Consider the following 21,296-nt stretch of genomic DNA (forward strand, 5'->3'; position numbering starts at 1 on the left):
TAATTTCAAATTAAATGGGAATGTATACATAAGCAAAAAAAATAGTGAACTTTGTGTATAGTACTTCTTCGCTCAGAAGCTGACATCTGTTATCTAACTAATAAACAGAAAATGGGTTACAGTCTGCTTTGGTTTCAAAAAATGTTTTACAGTGAAAGAAGATACGACTTTCTTTAGAACCTTTTCTAGTTTGAGTTTTCCAGTTGTTTCCAGATTATTACCAAAAAATAACAAAGTATCACAACCAGCATACAGTTTCATGGAGCCCTTTTTTCCTTAAAGCAAAATATTCAGCTAAGCTGGATTGGTACTGACAGGGCATTCAACATTTTTTTTTTTTTTTTTTTGCTTTGTACAGGAGCAGGAAAGTGCATTGCTGGGCCTCCCAGAGTGTCAGGGGAAGGCTGGATCCTCAGCTGATGACTATACACAGAATGAGGCTTTCAGATGTCAGGAAGCAGTGGTGAGATTTCAACCAAGGTAAGCCTTGTGATAAGACAGTGCATTTCACTTCTGATTAACTGTAGGAAAGGCTAATTCATTTGCTGCCTTTTGTATAAAATATTCAGATTCCTGGCTCTCATTGGCAGTTGTATTCTGTATTTGTATGCCTAGAGCTGTTTGGAGAAAGTGAAAGGGATGAAGATAAGAATGCAATTTTCATTATTCTTTAAACCCCTTACATTTCTTAGTTCAGAAACTTCAATTCTGTGCCAAGCTTCAAAAATATCTTGACACTTCTTTCCTTTTCTCCCCAAGTGCTGACTTGCCTCACTCTTTGTCAGAGCTGTAATGTCACTGAGAAATGGGAAAGGGAAGCCACACACCTGATTTTAGCATGGGTATGCGTTTACATACAATTTAGGCCCTGGGTGCTGTGGTAACTGTGCTTGTTCCAATGCTGCAAAGGGTAGGGGGTGATCAGGTCAGGCATTAGCCCACTCTTGATGGCAGGTAACTCAGCTGATCATGAAGTCACCCAGCTCTGGTAACTACTGGAGTTCAGAGTTCCTCCTCTGATCCTTCATGGCTGTGCAAAAGGCTAGAAATGGGGTTTCAGCTCGCCCAACTGACCCAATCTACCAGTTAGGGTGTGTCCTAAGGCCAAGATTTAGCTCTTACTGACAGGCTTTGACTGTGTAAATAAGATCATGCTCTTCACAGCCATCGGTTTTTGGGGCACTACTTTACAAATTTCCCGTGCTCAGGCGCTGATTGGGCTCTGCTTTGCTGTCCACATAGAGTTTCAGGCAGGTGAGCCAGGTCTCTGCTCTTTGTTCTCTGCCTCAAGGTGCATGACAGCCTTGGTGCTGTGTGGCAGAAGCTCTGGCTCTCTTTGGAGGGAGCGGAGCAGCAGCTGTACATCCCAGGGATGCTCAGTGGGTCAGGGCACAGCTAGCGGACATGCAGAGCTCATTGCCTCCAAGGTCTGTTTCAAGTCAGGACTAGGTTAGTAGTGACAGTTGCCATCCAATGGCAGTTTGGTGCATTATGTGAAATGAACTGGTTGCCTTCACCGCAGCTTTTAGTAGGCAACGTTGTAAATGATATTAATTTGTGCTCTCAAAGGAAGCTGTAGTAGAATGATCAAGCATTTAATTAGCTTTCACAAAGAACTGCTTTCACCTTCCAATGCTTGTATCTGCAATTGAGACACTGCAAATCCCTGCATCTCAGAAAGTGTTTCTAATTAGCCCCAGCCTAGAAAGCTTGCCTTCTCTTCTTCTGGCATTCTTTACGCTAGGAAAAAAATCACATGGATTTCTTGTAAAGAGGAGCATAGTGAGTTTGGTATCAGAGAGTTAGACCTACCTCCTGGGTCTGCTGGTGGGAGGTCTATGTATGGGTAGATAATGAAATAACAATTTTTAATATTGATTGATGAAAGGAACATGATGAAAGAAACATGGATTTTAAAGTTAAGAACCAGAGTAGAGTGTGCATGAATAGAACAGCAACCACAGCAAAGTTCCCCAGTCCACTTCAACAGTTTGGCCTTTTTAGTTTGCCTGGTATTAAACCATTGTTCACTATGCTATTTATTCCTGTTTAACACCAGCGTAGCTGCTTAGGAAGCCTGTGATCCACAAGTACTAAATCTGTTAAATAATGGTACCTGGATTTACCGTGCTAAGAGCTGTGAAAGCATAGTGATCAAATCTAACTCTGGTCATGTCTTAGTTTGATTATATTACAACAAAACGGAGACGACTTTACTCTCAAATAAGGAACTTCAAACATGGAGTAAACAAGCATTCACGCATGGTCCCTGGCCTCACACACACACACACTTTATTTACTTTAACTCTCTTAACTGTCCTTGGAAAAAACATTCCCACTACCCAGCTAGGGCATGGGACTTAGAATTGCATATGCTGAAGTTACCACTTTCAGTTTGAGGGTCACTCTGTCTGGTGACTCCCCTTAAGGGTCACCAGCAGCTTGCCCCATCCCTCTGCCCTTTGACAGGACCAGAGCAATTACATGCCCATGTCTCAATTACATGCCCATGTCTCAGCTCATACAGATCGCTGGCTGCTGCATCAGGATCACAGACCCGGCTCGTGAACAGGCTGTGAAACATAGCTGCCAGGGTATGACGTCTTGCCTTGTTTTCTGCCTTCTCTGCTCTGAGACATGGCAAAGGTTAAGTATTCAGTCTTGGCAGCAGGCAACAATCATAGCTAGATTTTGGAAAAACACATCTGCTAGCCCCACAAAGCTTGAGTTTCATTATCTTCCACCTTGTTTTTGCTAGGTTGCTGGTAAAATTAGCAATGCTTTCGAACACTACATCTGCCTAGGATCCATAACTCATAGACAAAAAGTTTTCTGGTCTTTTGGAGAAGAGATGATGGCCACACTGCTGCAGAGGTGCCACTGGGCAGGCTCCTCTGTCTATCAGATGGCGGGGGGGGCGGAGGGGGGCAGGCAGGAGAAGGATTTATTTTTGTCTCAATACTAAGAAGCAAGGTTGATTATTTCCAATGTGGCTTGTTGTTACTTCTGCTTTAATTTAGTTTCTGCAGACTGGTATAGCTCTGTCATTAGTCTCATTGGAGTTGAAAGGTCTAGGTGCCTCTGAACTGTATCGAGTTTTTTAAAAAATGTGTTCCAGTGAGTGTGGGGCAGCTAAAAACAAGATAGCTTTAATTTGTCTAAATATAGATTAAAAATTACTGAGATATGAAAAACTTTTCAGTACAGTCCCTGTTAAGCAGAGCAATCTAAATTCAGGGTAACCTAACAAGGGAGGTTCATAAACAGATAATGTGACAGAGAACAGAGCAGGCTATATAAGAGAAACAATCTACAGAAATACGACTCATAAGTATATCTGTTGATTGTTTTTTGTGGGGTACTTTCATTTTATGATGACCACTGAAACAATGAAGGAAAAGTTTTAGTGGAATTTGAGGGAAATTGAAGAATAGACTTGGTGAAGAGGTTTACAGTCAGAAGAATGAGAGAATACTGTCTTGTTCTTGGCTAAGCTATACCTGACCTGTGAATCAAGGATTTTAATTTCAAGAGGTGTTTATTATGCATGATTTATGAACATCAGCATCAATTTACAATATGAAATGCCATCTGCCTGTAAAGAAACCTTTACATGAATTTCTAATACTATTGCTAGTGATTACATTGAATACTGCTCTAGTCATTGTGTGTAGTTGGATTTGGGTAAGAGTGTAATATAATCTGCACCTTTAGGAGATAAAAGTGATATGCAGGCCCCAGGAATAAATGTTGCAATGAAGAGAATTGCCTTTTTTTTAACAGAGAAAAGGAAAGCCAATATGGCATAATACATATGATTACAAAAAGCTGCCTTTACCAATTGCCTTCTCAAAGGCAATCAGCAAAACTGATGTGGATTGCAGAGCTATGAATGCTATTACCTGAAGAGAGGATGGTGTTTTTTTCAGATGTCTGTTACACAGAGAGGGGGTTGAAATGTGGGACTCCTGGGCGGTGGGAATGCTGGTGTTTCAGAGAAGGTTGCATTTCAAGTCAGTGTGGGAACTATGCTTTGGGGTTAAGTTTTCTGCCAAAGAAAAATTCCTGAAAGTTCCCCCTCTTCCCCATTTCCCAAATAAAATTGGAGTGGAAAGGTTTCAGTTAGTGGGACTCAGCTGGTCCCTGGGTTGGTCCCTAATTTCTACAGAGGCTGCAGGCTGGCAGTTGCTGTCAGACCTATGACTGTTCTCCAGGAAAACTGGAAGTGCCGGGAGTCCTGGGCTGGGTCTCCCAAGGTTTCTGTGCTCCCTTGAGGGAGACCAAGCTCTAGTGAGGCTTTCAGTATTTAAGTTTTCAAGGCAAGTAGCTTTTGAGAGTGCAGCTCAGGTGGGAACTCTTGTCGTTTCCATGCTTTCTGCTGAACAGCTACAACTCAGGGATGTGTGGGAGGGAGCAGAGAAGCTGCAGAAGTGCTGATGTCCCCACGCCATATAGCAGACCCATGCGGGTGAAGCAAATCTTGTGAGGCTGCTATCCCGCACAGGTGGCCAGGTGAGCAGGGAGAAAACTTGGCCAGATTCCCTCCAAGTCCTGCCTCAGACCTGGCAAAAATTCATCATGACCATTATGTGTCTGCGAATAGCTCTCTGTCAGCAAATCAGGATTTGCTGATGAAACATTGCTTTGCTGGGAAATGATTCACCAGTTCCTAAGAACAGTTTATTCAGGAATCTTGACATTAAAATATTGGTGTTTGTGGTTCCAGTGATACTTCTTGTGTCAAGGCATGGAAGTCTTTGAGCAAGCTCTTGGGTTGCAGTACACTTAAAGAAAAAAAAAAAAGAAAAAAGGCGGGGTGGGGAGAGGACAGAGGGACAAAAAAAAAAAAGCATCTTACTGTAGCCCAAGTAAGGATTGTGCCTGGTGAGTACAAAAGGTGCCCATAATAAGAAAACAAGTGTGGTCGTCCGCATCCAGCCTTTACGTAACTGCTGTGATTGATGAGACAGGCGCTGCTATGCTGGGTCTCTGTCTGGCTGCTTATTCCAGCATTCAGGGACGGCCCAAGGAGTAGCCTAGGATGTATCCAAACAGCCTTGGGCCCTTAACAGTGTTGTTTCTTTCACTGCAAGTGTGCACTTTATGTTCATCCAAAAGCCTGTTGCAGTTCTGTATTGCTTTGTAAGGATTCATAGGCATGCTTTTGAAACATACGCTTGCAGCCCTGTATTAAGGTGGTGACTATGTTTGAATTTCATAATGTTTTTTGCCATTTGTGGAGGTCTCAGAAAGGACCTTTTTGTTTTCCTGGCACTGAGGTGTGTTGGTTGTGGGGTCCGCCTTTCTGTGAACTCGTGTGACGTAACGTCTGGATAGGCTGAACGAGTCCTCTGATGTGGTACTGAGACTACCCTTCCTGAGCTGTTAACCTGGTAGGCCTCCCTCACAGTGGGAAGGGTGAATCTGATTGCTAGACTGGAGACAGGGAAGGAGTATTGGGCCAGGATAGACTGAAAGTGAATCTGGAAAAGGGGTTTCATCCCACAGCACAGTGTGTGGTTTGCTTGCCAGGATTTATCCTGGCATCACAAATGCATTAATTGGCCTGCGTTCATTAATGCACTGAGCACGTGTGGCATTGTGGTGCATAAACACGTAGGTCTCCTGAGTATGGAGTTAGTGTAATCCAGGGTTGGACTGGACTGAGATTTGCAAATTACAGAATGTAATGCTCCTTTCTGCATTTAGTCTGGGAAATAAGTGAATTTGCTTAGGTTATGTTTAAACATTTTTCCTAGTTTTTAAAATCATGTGGTTTTATTTGAATTTTATGCGAGTTTAGAAGTGATATCATGCATAATTCAATAATTCACATGTCCTGGTCTGTTTTTTAAACAGCTCACTGCTCATGCAAATTGATCTTCCCCTTGAAGTCTGGTAGGAGCTCTGTTATGATAATTAGGATTTAGATTTTTTTTTTTTTGTTATGTCCACAAGCTTCAAAAGTACATGTTACTGGGTTGCATCTTTGACGCCTGTGCCATACACAACAGGATAATTCTGCCAAAGCCGGAGTTGCCAGTCTATGGGGGGGGTGAGTGTCAGGCCTTTCATATTTTATAAAGAGTGATATAACATATATTTGAGTAGTAGCCACAGAGAGAATTCCATTTTCATTATTTTACATGAGGTAAATTATACAAAATAAGGGTCGCTTGCAATTATTCAAAATTTCAGCTAAGGCTTAAAATAATTTTAATGTACTCAGCACAGATGGAAAAATAGGGCTTGTTCCTGCTGCTTTTGAAGTTAATGGATATGCCCTTTGTTGCCTGGTGACAATCAGATAACCTGCATTTTCCTAGCAGAGCAGTTAATCTTGGTGAAAACAAAAAATTACACCCCAAACCTCTCTATATAGAGTAAGATCAGCTCAGCATACATATATGACTGTTAATGTAAATGTTCTTCACACAAAAATGGTTACTCACCTTAATGATTTCAGTACCTCCGGAATCCAAAGAATGCAAAACTAAGAGCATCTTACTCCAGTATTTTTATTGAAAAAGAAACAGTAAAATGCAAGACTTCTGCATCCCTAAAACAGCAGACAAGAACATCATCCTGAATGAGAGAAAGGTGGTACTTCAAGGGTGCTGTAAACTTTTTACTCTCCAGAGTGCAAGACTCATGAGTGATACAGATGGGGATTATGTAGAACTTCGTATAGCACCTGTAAGAACTACTGCTAGTGTTTACTTTTTGTTGGTTTTTGGTTTTTTTTTTTTTTTAAGGAGCATTCACATTTGCTGTAAGTTACACACCCCGAAAGGAGTCATCCAAATGAATACCAAAAGTGTACAAATCTGACACATGTCCTTTTCTTCCTTTCCTTTCTGTCTAGCTCTAGCTGAATGCAATAAATCACCCTAAAGACATTTTCTTCATTAGTGAATTAATTCTTCAGATGTTTGTAGCCTTGCAGGTCCTTCCTTACATGTTATTAAACCAAACTATAAATATTTCACTCTTTTCTATTAAATTAGTCCTTCTGCTGTCCCCATGCTTTTTCTCAGTTTTCTTTAACTCTCTTCTGCTGCCTCATACTGTCCTCTCTGCTGCCTAAAAGCTAGAGACTGGTTTTTAGGCATTAATCTTTTTGCTTCTGTAATTCCATTTTCCTTCTGTTCTCTTCAGATTCTGGAGGCATTTGCTATTCATTTTCAGGTGAGATGGCAGAAAGAATATATATGTGGAAAGCTGCACAGAGATTTAGATAGGTGCTTGTATAACAGTCAGCTAAGGCACCGTGCTGCTTAAGTGTCTCCAGAAATTACTGACTTCTGATCATGTACCTGTGTATTTTGAGGGAGGCGCTGGCTGGCCTGTGAGACCTCCCATGCTGGTGCTAGCTGTACCACCACCGTGACTCATTTTCGTTCCTGTGCGAATTGCACACCTTGGATCCTGTTTGGAGTCAAATGGTTGTTCACCCTGGTGTAGCTATCTAATGTGTCTGTTTTGGTAAGGAAAGTGACATATCCATCATTTCAGTCTTTAAATGCTTCATAAATCTATGAAGAACTACAACAAAGACCTGTGCATCTGTCTGTACTCTTTTTTAGGTCTCTAGAGACTTTTAAAACTGTTTGGTTTTGCTGGGATGACTCTGAGACAATAGGTTGAAAAATATGAATTATTTTGTCGAAAGGAATCTGGGTTTTGTGTTAGTTTTGATCATGTCTGTGGGCGAGTCTTACAGGGGCCAGCAAACATTGCCACCTTTTTAGCAATGAGAAATCTCATTCTCTGAGACAGCAATAGTTTTCTTGCTTCAGCTGAGTTGCGAGTCAGCTTGTGATACACCCATGTGAGGCTTTGAAGGTGAGTGTGGAAAGCCTCTGTATGCTTTGGGGAAGGACAGAGCTGTGCTATAAAGCTATTCAGGTTACTCATCTAATCTATGGGAGGTTTTTGTTAGGCTTCAGTTTCATTCCCTGGTAGAGTGAATTTGTAAGCTGGTAGGTGTGTGGAGCCCTAAGCCACGACCACATCTGCCTGGAAGGGACACAGCTGTCTCACTAGCCATAGTCAGAGGGAAGAGATTTTCCCCTTGCCAGTCCAGGACCTTCCTTTCTTATTTCCAAGTGGAGAAGCAGTGATACACTGAGGAAAAACCAAAGGTGTGGCCATGTCTGATGACTGCAAAGTGACACTCATTAGAAAATGTGGAAATCTCTCTTGAAGGATTTTCAAGGCCTTATGAGATCCCTTGGGTCTTTGTGAAATTTGCAAAACAGAACTTAAGCAGAAAGTTGAAGATTGGGAGCCCGAAATACCATCAAGTTTAAATATGGAAAGATCTATTCTTTATGGCTGTGATACAGGAAAACTCTTGTTCCTGACTTAAAGCATGTGGGACAAATCGTGCTTAGATTTAAACATATGTTTGAGCTTTTTCTTAGCTTTAACCCTATTAGCTCACCAAGATACTGAGCGCTAATCATGCTTGTGCAGGGCTGTTTCTGTGTGACAGAGTGAGCCCGGTTTTAATGTCATAGTTTCCAGGACCTCATTCACAGTTTAAATATATTATTTAGGATTCCGGTAAAATCACTGTTGTTTTGAATGAGGTATAAAATACAGATGTAACTTCCATAGAATTGTTAATTTTTTAATAAAACAACTTTATCCCGTAACTTGTAATTTCTGTACAGACACGATGAACAGTTTGAAATATTTGCAGCACAGATAAGCAACCTGTTGAGTGAAAATTCTTGTTTTGTTTTGTAGAATAGATCAGAACACATGCATTTCACCAAAAGAAGCAACTGAGCAATTTAACAGCTTAAATGAGGTAAGCTTAACCAAAATTTGAAATAAGTTGTTACAAATTTTGAAGTAGATGTTTGGTTTTTGTTAATCCTGAGGTCTTGGAATAATGTAATCACTTGAGAATTTTAGGCTAACTTTTTAATGAATCATTCTAGTCATGTTTTTGGAGAAAATCTTAAAAATGTGATATGAGACTGCTGTGATAGTTTAAGAGCCAGAAGCAAGAGACCTTTAAAAATATTTTAAGCCAACTTTATGCTGCTTTCTGTTTGTGCTCAGAAAAGAATTAACCATTCAATATTGACTGAATGAAATGCCATCTTTGAAGAACATTTGATTTTTCCTCATATCATAGCTCAAATGTGTTCAGCTATCAATTATATTTTGTTTAAAAATAAGGATTTCACAAGGTTGCTACATCCTGCATAAATAAACTATGAACAGTACAATGTAGTCTAAAAGGTACTCTTGTTGGGAGGAGGGGGGAGGGTTGGAGTGAAGAGAGAAAGTAAGGAAAGCCAAATAACACCTGTAACACTTGAAACAAGAGCTGTTTTCACAGGGATTAGGACAGGAGGATGGTGTGAGAGTAGAGCACGAAGAAGCTGTTTGTGTGATCTTGTCAAACAATGGATGAGGAGCCTGGGCTAGATTCTTACAATCAGCAATATACTGGAGGCCAAAAACAAGCTTTGCAATTATTCTAAGTGGAAAACCTTATAAAGCATCTCCCACAAACAAGGGCATCTGCATGCTAGTATAGAGGATGCTTACATACTACAAAGGCAGTGAACAATACTGGACTTAAACAAAGAGCAGAAAATATTTTTAAGTGTAGACTGAGACAACAGAAGCAGGGGAGGGAAAAAAGAGTTGGGGGGAAGGGAAGCCCATTCCTGTCAAACCGTGGAAAAAACAGCTTTGTTTCCATAATGAGCCAGAGAACATCTATGTCTATTAATAGATGCCTGACTTTCATCAGGGGAAAACTACAATGTGTCCTTTTAAAGAAATTCAGACTTAATCTTCTCCTTACAATGAATTATTTCCTATGCATTTGTGTCATTGTTGTGCAGCGCACTATTGAAAATCTCAACGCTAACTAGTAAGGCACATTCCACGACAGATACAAAGCAATATACTCAGCCTCTGTCTAGTCAGTTAAGGCCCTGTGAGAAATCATCAAGCTATTGTTTCTTTTGAGAAGCCCCATTGCAAATAATCACCAAAGCTTCCACTTAAGAGCTTCCATTTAAAATTCTTGCAAAGGATTCCTTAAAGGTTAAGATAAAATATTATAACAAATATTATAACAATAAAATATTATAATAAATAAAAGCAGTGTAACATATAAATCAGATAATTAGATCAGAAATTAAAATAAATTGCAAATAATTTATGGGGCATGAGCATACGGGGCAGAATTATATTATGGTGCTTGCTTTTGCAAAATCTTAGATTGTATTGTTTCTCAGGTCTACTGCAAACCCAAATGGACATGTATCATAAGAAAATAAATTCCCTTCTTGGATTGGAGAAAGTGGTATCTCTCCTCACTGCTCACCTGTGGCATTATGCAGACCCAGGGCATATCTTGTTCTATCTTATTGTTGTTTGTCTGTTCCCCATAAAGGAAGTTCTGAATTGAAAATCTCATATGCCTCAAGACACAAATATTGCCATAACAGATATTGCAGAGATTTATTTACATTCACATAAAATATGCCTATCTTATTTTAACCTGAGCTCTCAGATTAAAAAACAAGGGAGATACTTTTATACGTCACTGTTCTAATGTGAAATATAAAATAAAAGCATTAATTTCCTTAGAGTGAAGAAATTGAACAGGTTGATATTTGCTCAGGTTTTTTTCTATATGAATCACTTTAAAGGCCATTAAATACTGAAATCGTGGATTATTCTCCTTCTCTGCCCCAGCTGATTTAATAAATCCAGTAAATCCATCAATAAACTGGTAATAATAGAATAGCTGCCTTCCTGTCCTGGAGGGGCAGGAGGAGGCCCAGGGGCAGGGTGCAGTCATCCTTAATTTTCAGAAACACTGTGTGCAGGGCAGGGTAGTTTCAGTTTATGCAGAAAGCATCAAGTCCGGCTTTGCTTTTCTTCCCTTCTCCCTGTCACCTTCCAGGCTGAGACCAGATGAGGTCCATGGGTAGGGCAGACCTATTTCCTTTCCCTCTTCCCTCAGTTCTTAAATTTACCGGACCTTACGATGTCTACAAGGATGAAACAAAGGATGCTGATAATAGTAATGCTTTTTCAGGGAAAGAAACTATTTCTAACAGCAGTGGCTCTCTTTTGGCAGTTGTTAGTTATCTGCTCTCTCTGCGGATATGCAGTGAGCACTGATTGATTAGCAGGGTTGGCAGTGCTGTAGCTCTTGGTGCAATAAGGGAGAGTGCGGGGCTGCGAGGCTCCATTTGGCACGCTGTCTCTCATCAGGCTATGGCCCTGTGGATGTGCTGACCGACAGGTCACATGGCACTGATCCTGCAGGGCCCCATGCAGGGACCTCCAGCTGGAGAGGGAGTTACTGATGGCACCTACCAAGAAAAAGTTTATAAGCTGTTTCAGGGGACTCCCACTCATTGCCACAGCATTTTGGTGGTAAATTGGGAGTATTTGTTCATTCATTGTCCCATTCTTGAGAGGGATTTAGCAGTGTGAGTGTAAGTGTGTGGTATTTATCTCTAGATGTAAAAGGTTATCTGTCATCTCAATACTTCCTTGCCCTAAGGCCTCAACTCTTGATTTTCAATAATCATTGGATGGAATGAGAGATGGTCAGTGGAGTACAGTCTACAGGCTTGTTTGTAAAGATGGTTTCTTTACTACAGGCTGAGCTTCCTCTGCAAATGGCAATCCTTTTGTACCGTGTTTCTCCAGCAGGCAAGACTATGATACTTTAATGACTACGTTTTCTTAAAGCATTAGCAAAAATTACAAATAGGAGAGAAATACCACACTGTCTCTCTTTCTGTTTTTTTCAGACTTCCTGTAAATGTCTTTATTTTTCCATTATCCTTGATCTGGAATAATGCAGGATGTTTTTTTTTCTTCTCGTAGAATTGGCATAGCTCAAGTTCTTTGAATTGTCAGTTACTTTAAGAGGACATAAGAAGAGATAAGAAACCTTTGTCCAAGACAATTACCACAGAATCACAGAATCATTAAGGTTGGAAAAGACCTATAAGATTGTCAAGTCCAACCATCAACCCAACACCACCATGCCCACTAAACCATGTCCCGAAGTGCCACATCTACACATTTTTTGAACACCTCCAGTGGTGGTGACTCCACCACCTCCCTGGGCAGCCTGTTCCAATGCTTGACCACTCTCTCAGTAAAGAAATTTTTCCTAATATCCAGTGTAATTGCTTCTTTTTCAAACTTGCAAAATACTATTCTTAAGAGGCATCACTATGCTTATTTTTTTTAAAAAAAATTAAGGATCCATTTTAAATATTAATGTGTCCTTTCATTTGCATTAGCATGGATCAGGAATTACTGCATCAGAAACACTGGTGTTAGGCACCAGAGTAAAGCTGGAATAAGCATCAAATCTAAAGTATCTGAACTGAGATAATTAGCTGATAAAATATGCCATAGCTTAAATTACTTCCGTGATACTGGTTTCCCATGTAAGAGCTTACTAAAATTTATGATGGTACCCACCATGACCTAACATTTCCCTCTTTATGTATTTTAGCTGTTTGTATTTGCCTCTAACGTGTTTTGCAACTTCTTTTAAATTGCCAAGAGCAGACATGGCCCAGTTGGACCCAGGGGCACGTCCGGACCATGATAGATTTTTAAGTAGCATGTACACAGGCTGGTTCATCTCCAGATTAGATGTGTTGCTGAGTGTGTGTAGCACAGAAGAGTACACATCCTCACTAATGTGGCGGGATGCCTGCAGTCACATCAGGGCTGTACAGGTACTGGAAAGTGTTGGAGAAATAGGGGGAAGTTGGAAGTGGTCAGTAAGATTTTAAATGAACTTGGGAAGTTTGAGAAGATGAAGGAGTGGCTAATACTTTATTTTTCTCTCTTCTTGCCTTCCTTCTGCTGGCAGTTGGTAGCTTGTTGGCCTGCCCCCAGCAAGCCCAAGGATAGAGGACCCGCTGCCAGTTGCTGATATATGGCCATGTCCCCTCCCAGAGCACCCTCCTGTTCTGCCTGGGCTGCAGTTGCGGAAACAGGTTGCCGCACTGCTCCTGCCACAGAGCCGGAGGTCCGAGGCTGTCAGGATCCAGCCCCACTGCTCTGGCATTGCTGGTACTTCAAGTAGCCCTCTGAGAGGGGCAGGACAGGATGTGAGGCAGGCAGGCAGCAAGGTCATCCCTGCCATTTACTAGGACGCTCCTGTTGCCCGTGAGTTGGTGACCCTGGGCAGTTTTGTGCTTGGCCTTTGCTTAAAGCTATGTCTTCTTACATCTGTTCCCATAAATATGTGGTGGCTTTTCATGTATAGTGCGCTGTGGCAGTACCATAGTACTCAGCTGTGTTTTAGGATTAAGGTGAGGTTGATGGCATACTCTGGATTCATCATCTCCCTGGTAACATCAAAACGATCAAAGCTACTTGCTCTTTTTCTCCCTACATCAAATCCCTGTCAAGGGCACATTCATGAAATCATATAAGGTATTTCTATTGTTGTTATTATAAGAATTTTTTTAGTATTTGGCAGTGACTGGAAATTTGCCATCCACCCACCTTCCACAGAAGGGTGAAAAATAACATTTAGAGCAACTGAATAGAAAACAGCTGGTGAATTACAGCATAAGCATTGCCGAAATACAGTGTTTAACAACGTAGTCTGTGTGAATGTTTTTATACTGAACTTGCCATAAATATTAAAGTATCGTGAGAAATAGTGATGCAAAGTGAATGTACTTTCTTGATATGGGAATTTTTTTGTCAAATGCTTGAAGTAACAGTCTGTGAAGGTTAGGTATATTTGTCAGTTATTCGCCTATGTTCACCTTGTTGGTATGTTCTTCTGGTATGTTTGGCTGTGTTTTCCTTACTTGCCATCAACACTTCTCGTGGAAAGTTCTGGGCTGGGATCAGAGTCCTCACTGGTCTGTAACTGGTATTAGTCATCTTTTGCTAGATGACATTAATGACTGTGAAATGCTGCCTGTCTGTTGTGATAATTCCACAGCCACTTTGTTTGGGTCTAGCTGAGGTGAGAGGCAGTGGAAAATGAGGCCTGTCATGTCATGAAAACTCTTCCCAAAACAGTGCCATGAGTACGATTCAAGTCAGCACCCTTCCCTTGACAAGGAAAATTCACTGCTGCTTGAAAGCTGTTGAAGATGATATGGTTTCCATCATTCTGTCTCTAATTCAAGAAAGCTCTGTAGAAGATTAAAGGCGGCTTTGAAAATGCCTCATAAAAGGTGCTCAAATTCATGGTAAGAAGTCTACTAAATACACCAAAAGCAGGAAGCCAGGTAGGATATCACTGGGACTGCTGGCTGGCTGACATGTAAAATGGGCATTAAGGTAATGGCTATAAACAGAGGCTGAGTGAATTTGTTATCTTGGTCTATCACTGATAAGACAAAGCCCATGCTGGGGACATTTGCACACCTGGTATACTCTTTCTAGCAGACAGGTCAAAGGAGCCAGAACAGTTTGAAGTAACGTATGTAAAATATTGGACCCAACAGTGTCAGTAAGTGACAAGGAAAAGATGCCAGTCGTTCGAGAGTCCTGGAGAAACTGAGGTGTAAAGATGAGGCACTGTTGGTCAAGATGGGTAAACTATCCTTACAAATGGTGGCTGGATCAGAGGATAGTAGGTTGTTAATGCAACCTGTACCTGGCAATAGTAAAAGTATCTTCTGCTTCAGGTCATAGAAACCAGCTCTATATCATGCCATATTTTTAAAGAATAGTATTACATTTAGGCATTTCATTATGAACCAGTGCTTGATCGTGCAGTCGCTTCTTTCCTCGTATTATAGGATGACATGTTAAAATGTATCTTGACAAGAGATGAGAGGAACTTAATTCTAAAATAAATGTATAACACAAGCCATTTCTTTGCTCACACGTCTCTAATATCAAGCTGCTTCTGATAGGAATGGCCAGAGCTCCTGTTTGCTCTGGGACCAGGAGAAGGAAGGTGTTCTTGGATTTCTTTTTTGACCTAAGATGAGGACAAAGTCCAAGTGTTTGATTGTAACCTTATCTGTTTTGTGGAATGAGATATGGATTTTGAAACACTCTAACAGCACATAGAGGGTCGCAGGATCTAGTTATGGTGATCTTGTGCTTTTTCAAAACTTCCCTATTTTGAGGTATCTCCTAGAAAGAGCTACTTTCTGCTCCCTTTTCACTGCTAGAATGCTATAAAAGGAATGAAAGGATTAAGGCTGAAATCTTCCCTGCTGTTCTCAGCCAAATTAGTTTCCTTTTTTAATTTTTTTCTACCTAAAAACACTGGCATCCTTGGATTTATAAAAGGGCTGTATTACAATAAAGATAATGCAAAGATACATTAAACTACTCACTACATAGGTGACATATTGTTGCACAAAGGAAATTATTCCAAAAACTAAATGAATTATTTCATTAAATGAATCAATAAATTGGTTTCAGGTTTTTGACAGAGCGGGGAAAGGAGCTTTTGAGGGTATAAACTTAAGGAATTTTTTTTCTGTTGCAACTCAGATTTTTTTTTTTTTCAGAAATTTCTCTTCACAGATATGTACTGTTTGAGTGACTTAACATTTTACATATAATTCTGTGTGTGCCAGCTGTGTGATTATCAAGACAGCCTTGTGTGATTTTGTTTTATGTTGCAAGCTGTATTTCCCTTGAGAGAGGGGAACTGAATGCATGGGGTATCAGTAGTGACTCATTTTGCCCTGTCAGATGGTGATTAGGGCTTTCACAGCATTTACATCACAGCAAGATGTTTGTGTCAGATTGTACAGCTGAATATTGCATGCAGCATTAAAGATTAAAATGAGAACTGGACCAAGCATGACACAGTAGCTGGAAGTGATGTTATAGATAACTAGCCTTGCCTCATTGATTTGTCGGCACCAAGTGACAATGATCTGTTGATCTTGCCTTTGCAGTGGATAGGAAATGACCTGGCTGCCCTATAAAAGTGGCAGCAGCCTACATGAAAGCTATGTCTACATAAAGAAGTATCTCTAAAAAAGCCAATTAAACAAAATATCTCTTCCAAGAATCCCATGAGGGAGCATGTTCTCAGTAACTCTTTGTTCACTGCTGCATACTGCACAATAGGCTGGAGAGGGAGATTTGTTTTTTTATGAATGGTAAATGGGGAGGGACATAATGTCATCAGATCGTGATGTCAGCCCAATGAATGAAATACTTGCTTAGTGTATTCCTTCAAGACCAAGAAAAGGGACACCATCTCAGTTTGGCTTCCTAGAATAAATCGTCTTTTGCTGACGAAGTCATCTTTCCCACGTGTCATGAATAATCCATGCAAATTGGGACTTAAATAACCAGAAGTCAAGAAACTCGTGGAATAGCGCACGTTTGTTCTCTTGCACGTCCTCTCAGAGCTGCTAGTGGAACACCCCTTTGCAGGCGCTGCTAATGGGCTCAGTGAGTTGAAGAGCTATCGCTGTATTCTGTTGTTCTCTATCTAGCCCAATGTTCTGCTTTTGTCTGCAGAATTCTTTGTTGAAGCTACAAGCCCTTGAAACCGATCTGTGCTCTGCGTTTCTGCCAACCCAGGAAGAAATTCCTCAGCTGCCGGCACCCAAGGATCCAGCCCCTTCGTCAGTCCAAACCAGTGTGCAAGCTGATGGGGCCAGTTGTGGAGGTAAGCGATCATGTCATGATGTGTTCTCATTTGCAATTATAAAAAAGCCTTGTGACTCGCAGTTTAGTATCAGATTTGCAGTCCTCTGGGAAACAGTGCAGAGCTAAGCAAAGCACCATTTCCTGATGCAAATGCTGTGTAATGTAGAAAGGGGTGATACCTGTTAAAAGGATGGATATTAATGGCTATAACATTCTGTTTTTCTGAGAGGGAGTCTTGCTTTTCAGACAGGTTTTAAGAATCCTGATTCTTTTATTTTCAGTTTTAATCTGTTTTTTTTTTTGTTCAAGTAAATTTACACTCTACTTCCTATGTCTGTATTGTGTGAGAACACCTGCCATATCACGTAATTCTATTTTTGTCATTCTTTTTGTCAGAGCAATATCACTTCATTTCTCCTATTATTGATTTTAATTTAATGCATCAGCAGAGAGATAGCAAAGGTGAGTTTTACAGCACGTGGATTTTAATCATTCATGAACCTGTATTATTACCCATCTGGGCAAACTGTGGTGTGTTATCTCTTCCTCTTTCCTCAATATGGAAACCAGTACTTGCAAACAAATAGCCCTAAGGCTCGGCACTATTTTTGTCAATTCCTAGCTTGTAGTCACAGGGCTGGCAGAGTCGTGATGCTCAGTAGAAGAGGAATCACTGTTTGTGAAAAATAGGTCAAAGGCAATATGACTAATACATCTCACAGACAGGTGACATGAATACACAAATACTTAAATCGTTCACCATGTATGGTCCAAATTAAGGCAGATAAGTCAGTAACCCCTTTGCAATTGATGTTTTATGTCAGAATAAAGACTGGGTTCAGAAGAACTTATTTCAGGAGCTGTTTGCTCAGAATTTTCAGCAAGAAATAACAGTAAGTTATTTGCCTAAAAAAATCACAAATGATAGCATTCTATTTAAGAAATTCTAAAGTTTGAGGTTTGCATTGCACAATTAAGGGCAATGGTATGTAGAATCCAATTTATTATAAAGATGAAGGACTGTAAAAAAAAATACTAAATATCCTGGGTTTTAGCTAAAAAAAAATGGATACTTTAGCCCAGCTAGGCAAATACCTTAATAGCTCTTGGATACAGGTATGGAACTTGCGCTGGTGCTAGTCCCTTGGCCTGGGTCTGAGGCAGAGACAGATCTCATATCTGTGCCACACAGGCAGAGACATTTTGCAACACATCCAAAATCTGCACTGACTCTTTTTCTTTATGGCAGGGTGGGTTTTTCCTCCTTTTCCAGTAGTTTACTGAATTATTTTGTTCTGGTAGATTCATAATTCATTGTTAGGATGGTTCATAATTGTTTCCTTTGCTTATTTTTGCTGGTTTGATTGGATTTTGTTTTAATTCATACTGTTAGTGACCCCTACTTCTGATACCCTCTCTAGCTCCTATTTGCCTATCTCCAGCTACACAGACAAATATTGGATGATGTAGCATTTCTCTCACGCAGTTCAGAGCATGCTCTGTCACTCTAGCAGTTCAAACTTGTGCTTTAGTTAAAACCTACCTATTTAATGATTTTAATACGTTCATTCCTGCTAACATCCGCTTTGTGGTTTGTATTTTTTTTTTAATAACTTGCTGTTTTGCATAGATAGACCTAGTCTTAATTCTGTCTCTTAAATTACTACTGAAATCTTCTGATACATTCAGTTTAGGTACAGTTTTCACATGGTGCTATTGGCTATTTCAGGTCAAACTTGGATGGAAGTCCAGAGATTTGTACCAGGCTAGGAACAGAGTTTTTAGAGGATATGCCATATATACTACGTCTCTAGTTATTAGCCTTTGCTCAGTGAATCAGGCAATAAACATTTTAATATTAACAATGTACAAATGTACTCTTTTTAAAATAAACACGATTGTGTAGTTTATTTAATTTCTTTTGTTTCACATTCCAGTCAACAAAAATCAGAAAAAAATACATTATATGTATGGTGAGTGAAGCTAGAACATTCTAGTAAAATGGCAGGGTATTTCAGGATGCAAACTTTAAGGAGTGAACAGTAATTCTTATCTCTGAACAAAGTCAGCAATTTCCAGTTTACTTTTGTATATGCAAAAACTTGAATTAGAGCTGGCAGAACGAGACCATAAAGAATTGCAAGGGGGTATTAAGCTAGTTTTTTTAAGGGAAAAAAAGAAAAGTAGAGTGTGAGTTATTTGTTATAGCTTTTGGATATGAGTATACATCAAATATGTGACTTGAGCAGTGAGCAGCTGAGCTTAACTAAAAGATGTTCTAAATGTCTTTTAATTTAAAAAAATTATGATACCGGCATTCACAGACATAATGTGTTGAGGGATGAATGTATTATTGTTTTACTTAAAGAGTTTTACTTCAAGAATACCACATGCAGGAATACAAACTTGTACCATATGACTTCTTGTCATATGATTGAAGTCCACATTATGAAGCATACTGCATATTATAAGATATTAGATCTTGGCTTTAAGTCCTGTGGTAAGCTCTTGTCGGTGCTAAGTTGGTCTGAGTAGATGAGGTGCAGGAGATGCAGGCTAAGGGGCAACTTACTGGCTTGGCTAGAGGTGGATTTAGTTTCCAGTTTTGGCAAAAATAGAGGCTAAAATGAGATCAGAGAGATGAAGACAGGTAGATGCTTGGTCAGTTCATGGGCTACTCTCAGGATAATGCTTAGTGTCTTGTTTAGGATCTATGCAGAACTGGAATCAGGATGATGGCCCTAAATTGTAATTAAAAATGGGTTTGGTTATAACATCATCATCCTGAGATGTTCCAATGCATCTATGACAGGGTTGGGACTAAAACCTTTCCTGGGGCCATAACAAAGTTGCACCAGTTTGCAAGCTTTAGTGGAGCAATGCCGTCAGGACGCCCTCGTGCCGAGGAAATAGAAGAGCCCTGGCCTTTGGGAAATAGTCCCAAATTCACCTGGCATGTAGGTTGTCTCCCTTTCATTTGCTAGCTGATTAAAAAAACCCTCCTTGAATTCCCTGCAGCTCTGTGTGTTTGGTTTTACACTGGGGCTGCTCCAGCCACTACCTGTCCATTTATCTTCCAGGAGTGTTTAGTCTTGAATGTGTACTTTTCCATTTCTGAGACTGGGTTGGGCCTAGTAAAACTGCCTGGTTCTAAGTGTGAAAAGGAGCAAATGTTTATAACCATATAGTTTATCAGCAGTACAGACTGCCTCCTGCAAGAGAAGTACTTCTAGGTTCACAGAAAATCAGAGTTCAAATGTTGGAAACTTTTTCCCCGCACCTATCATACACAGACTGGCTGATCATTATTTTCCTTTCACAGTAAAGAGACTGCTACTTAATATGACTATAAAAAATTTATTCCTTTTAATAACAGAGCATGAGAAATAGTGAAACTATTCTTAGTCAACCTACTTCACAGTGATTATATGTTTCTTGAAGTTCAAACATGGTGAAATAAAAGGAAAGAAGCCGATTTCTTCTCATTGACAATATTGTTTTTCAGAAGTTAAAAAAAAAAACAAACCACATAAAACAAAACCCAGCCAAAACTAGTACTTTTTTAGTCTTACAGGGTAAGGAAAAATTACTTGCCAGAAAGAGACACTTTTGTTTGCAGAACAACATTTATTCCAGCCTTTATCACTGTATGTTGTCTGTGTACATCATTTCCCATGACTGGTACAATGCTGTACCCTTGCTTCTCCCAGATGCCTTTCTGGATCTCTCTATGGGAGAATTTGAATCTCATACACAATTTAGAAGTTTTGGGTGTTGCTCTGGTATCTTGGAGAGTGTAATTTGACCTACAGAGTATGAAGTACTTAGAGGAAAGATGCTAGGTTAGAAGTAATAATCAACTACACTGTCTCCTTGTGAAAATGCTTAACGTAATTATAATTGATGGTGCTGTTAGCGTAGATACAAAAGTCACGTGTAACTTTTGCACGACAGATTAAACTGTGATTATACAATATACAGTTGGATTTTGGTTTCATCTGTAAAGCAAAAACAGTTGGATAGTGCCTGATAAAATGATACTTTTGTCCATTGTAACTACCTATTTTTTAAATCAATAGTTGCTTTCTATGAAGGATGCTGTTCAGAGCTGGTTTGTCCCCACTGTCCCAGTGCAGCAATTGGGATTTGTAGCTTCAGTATCTGTTGGGCAGAGGTCAAATAAAATGCATTACAAAGGTTACTTTAAAATCCTGAAGGAAATACCCACTCACCATGGGAATGTCATGTCCCATGTACAAAGGAGAAAATGGAAAGTGAAGGTGAAATAACTTTTCTAAACCTGCCTGCTCTTCTGTGAGTAAATCCATGTACAGTTGTTTTTCTGTGCAGTTTTAGGCTTTTGTTCAATAAAAAGATTCTGTGAAATACATTAGAATGCATGCTATATTGCAAATATAATACTGATTAGAAATAACACGCATGCTGCCTGGAAATATAAAATAATTGATATGAATTCAAAGGCTATATACATACATGGTTTTAGAAGAAAATATTAATGTAGCTGGTGCAAAATATGTACAATGGAAACTGATGTAGGGGAACCTGAGACAGAGCACATTCTTTGCTTTAACATATATTAACTGTTTTTTGGGCAAGAGCTTTTATGAGAGCATGGAGTTTCTCCCTAAAAATATAATCTCCTTTAAAGCACAATC

General features: G+C 39.9%; 1 protein-coding gene across 1 annotated transcript in view; it reads left to right on the forward strand.

Moving 5' to 3' along the window:
- FAM13C (family with sequence similarity 13 member C) overlaps positions 1-21,296 on the forward strand; it is a 54,954-nt gene that overhangs the window by 14,568 nt on the left and 19,090 nt on the right. Inside the window, exons 4-6 of the mRNA XM_059821074.1 lie at positions 359-480; positions 8,755-8,818; positions 16,552-16,639. Coding sequence (XP_059677057.1) covers positions 359-480; positions 8,755-8,818; positions 16,552-16,639 — 274 coding nt within the window. The remainder of the gene's footprint in view (positions 1-358; positions 481-8,754; positions 8,819-16,551; positions 16,640-21,296) is intronic.

Source organism: Gavia stellata, chromosome 9 (assembly GCF_030936135.1).
Source record: "Gavia stellata isolate bGavSte3 chromosome 9, bGavSte3.hap2, whole genome shotgun sequence".
Taxonomy (NCBI): Eukaryota; Metazoa; Chordata; class Aves; order Gaviiformes; family Gaviidae; genus Gavia; species Gavia stellata.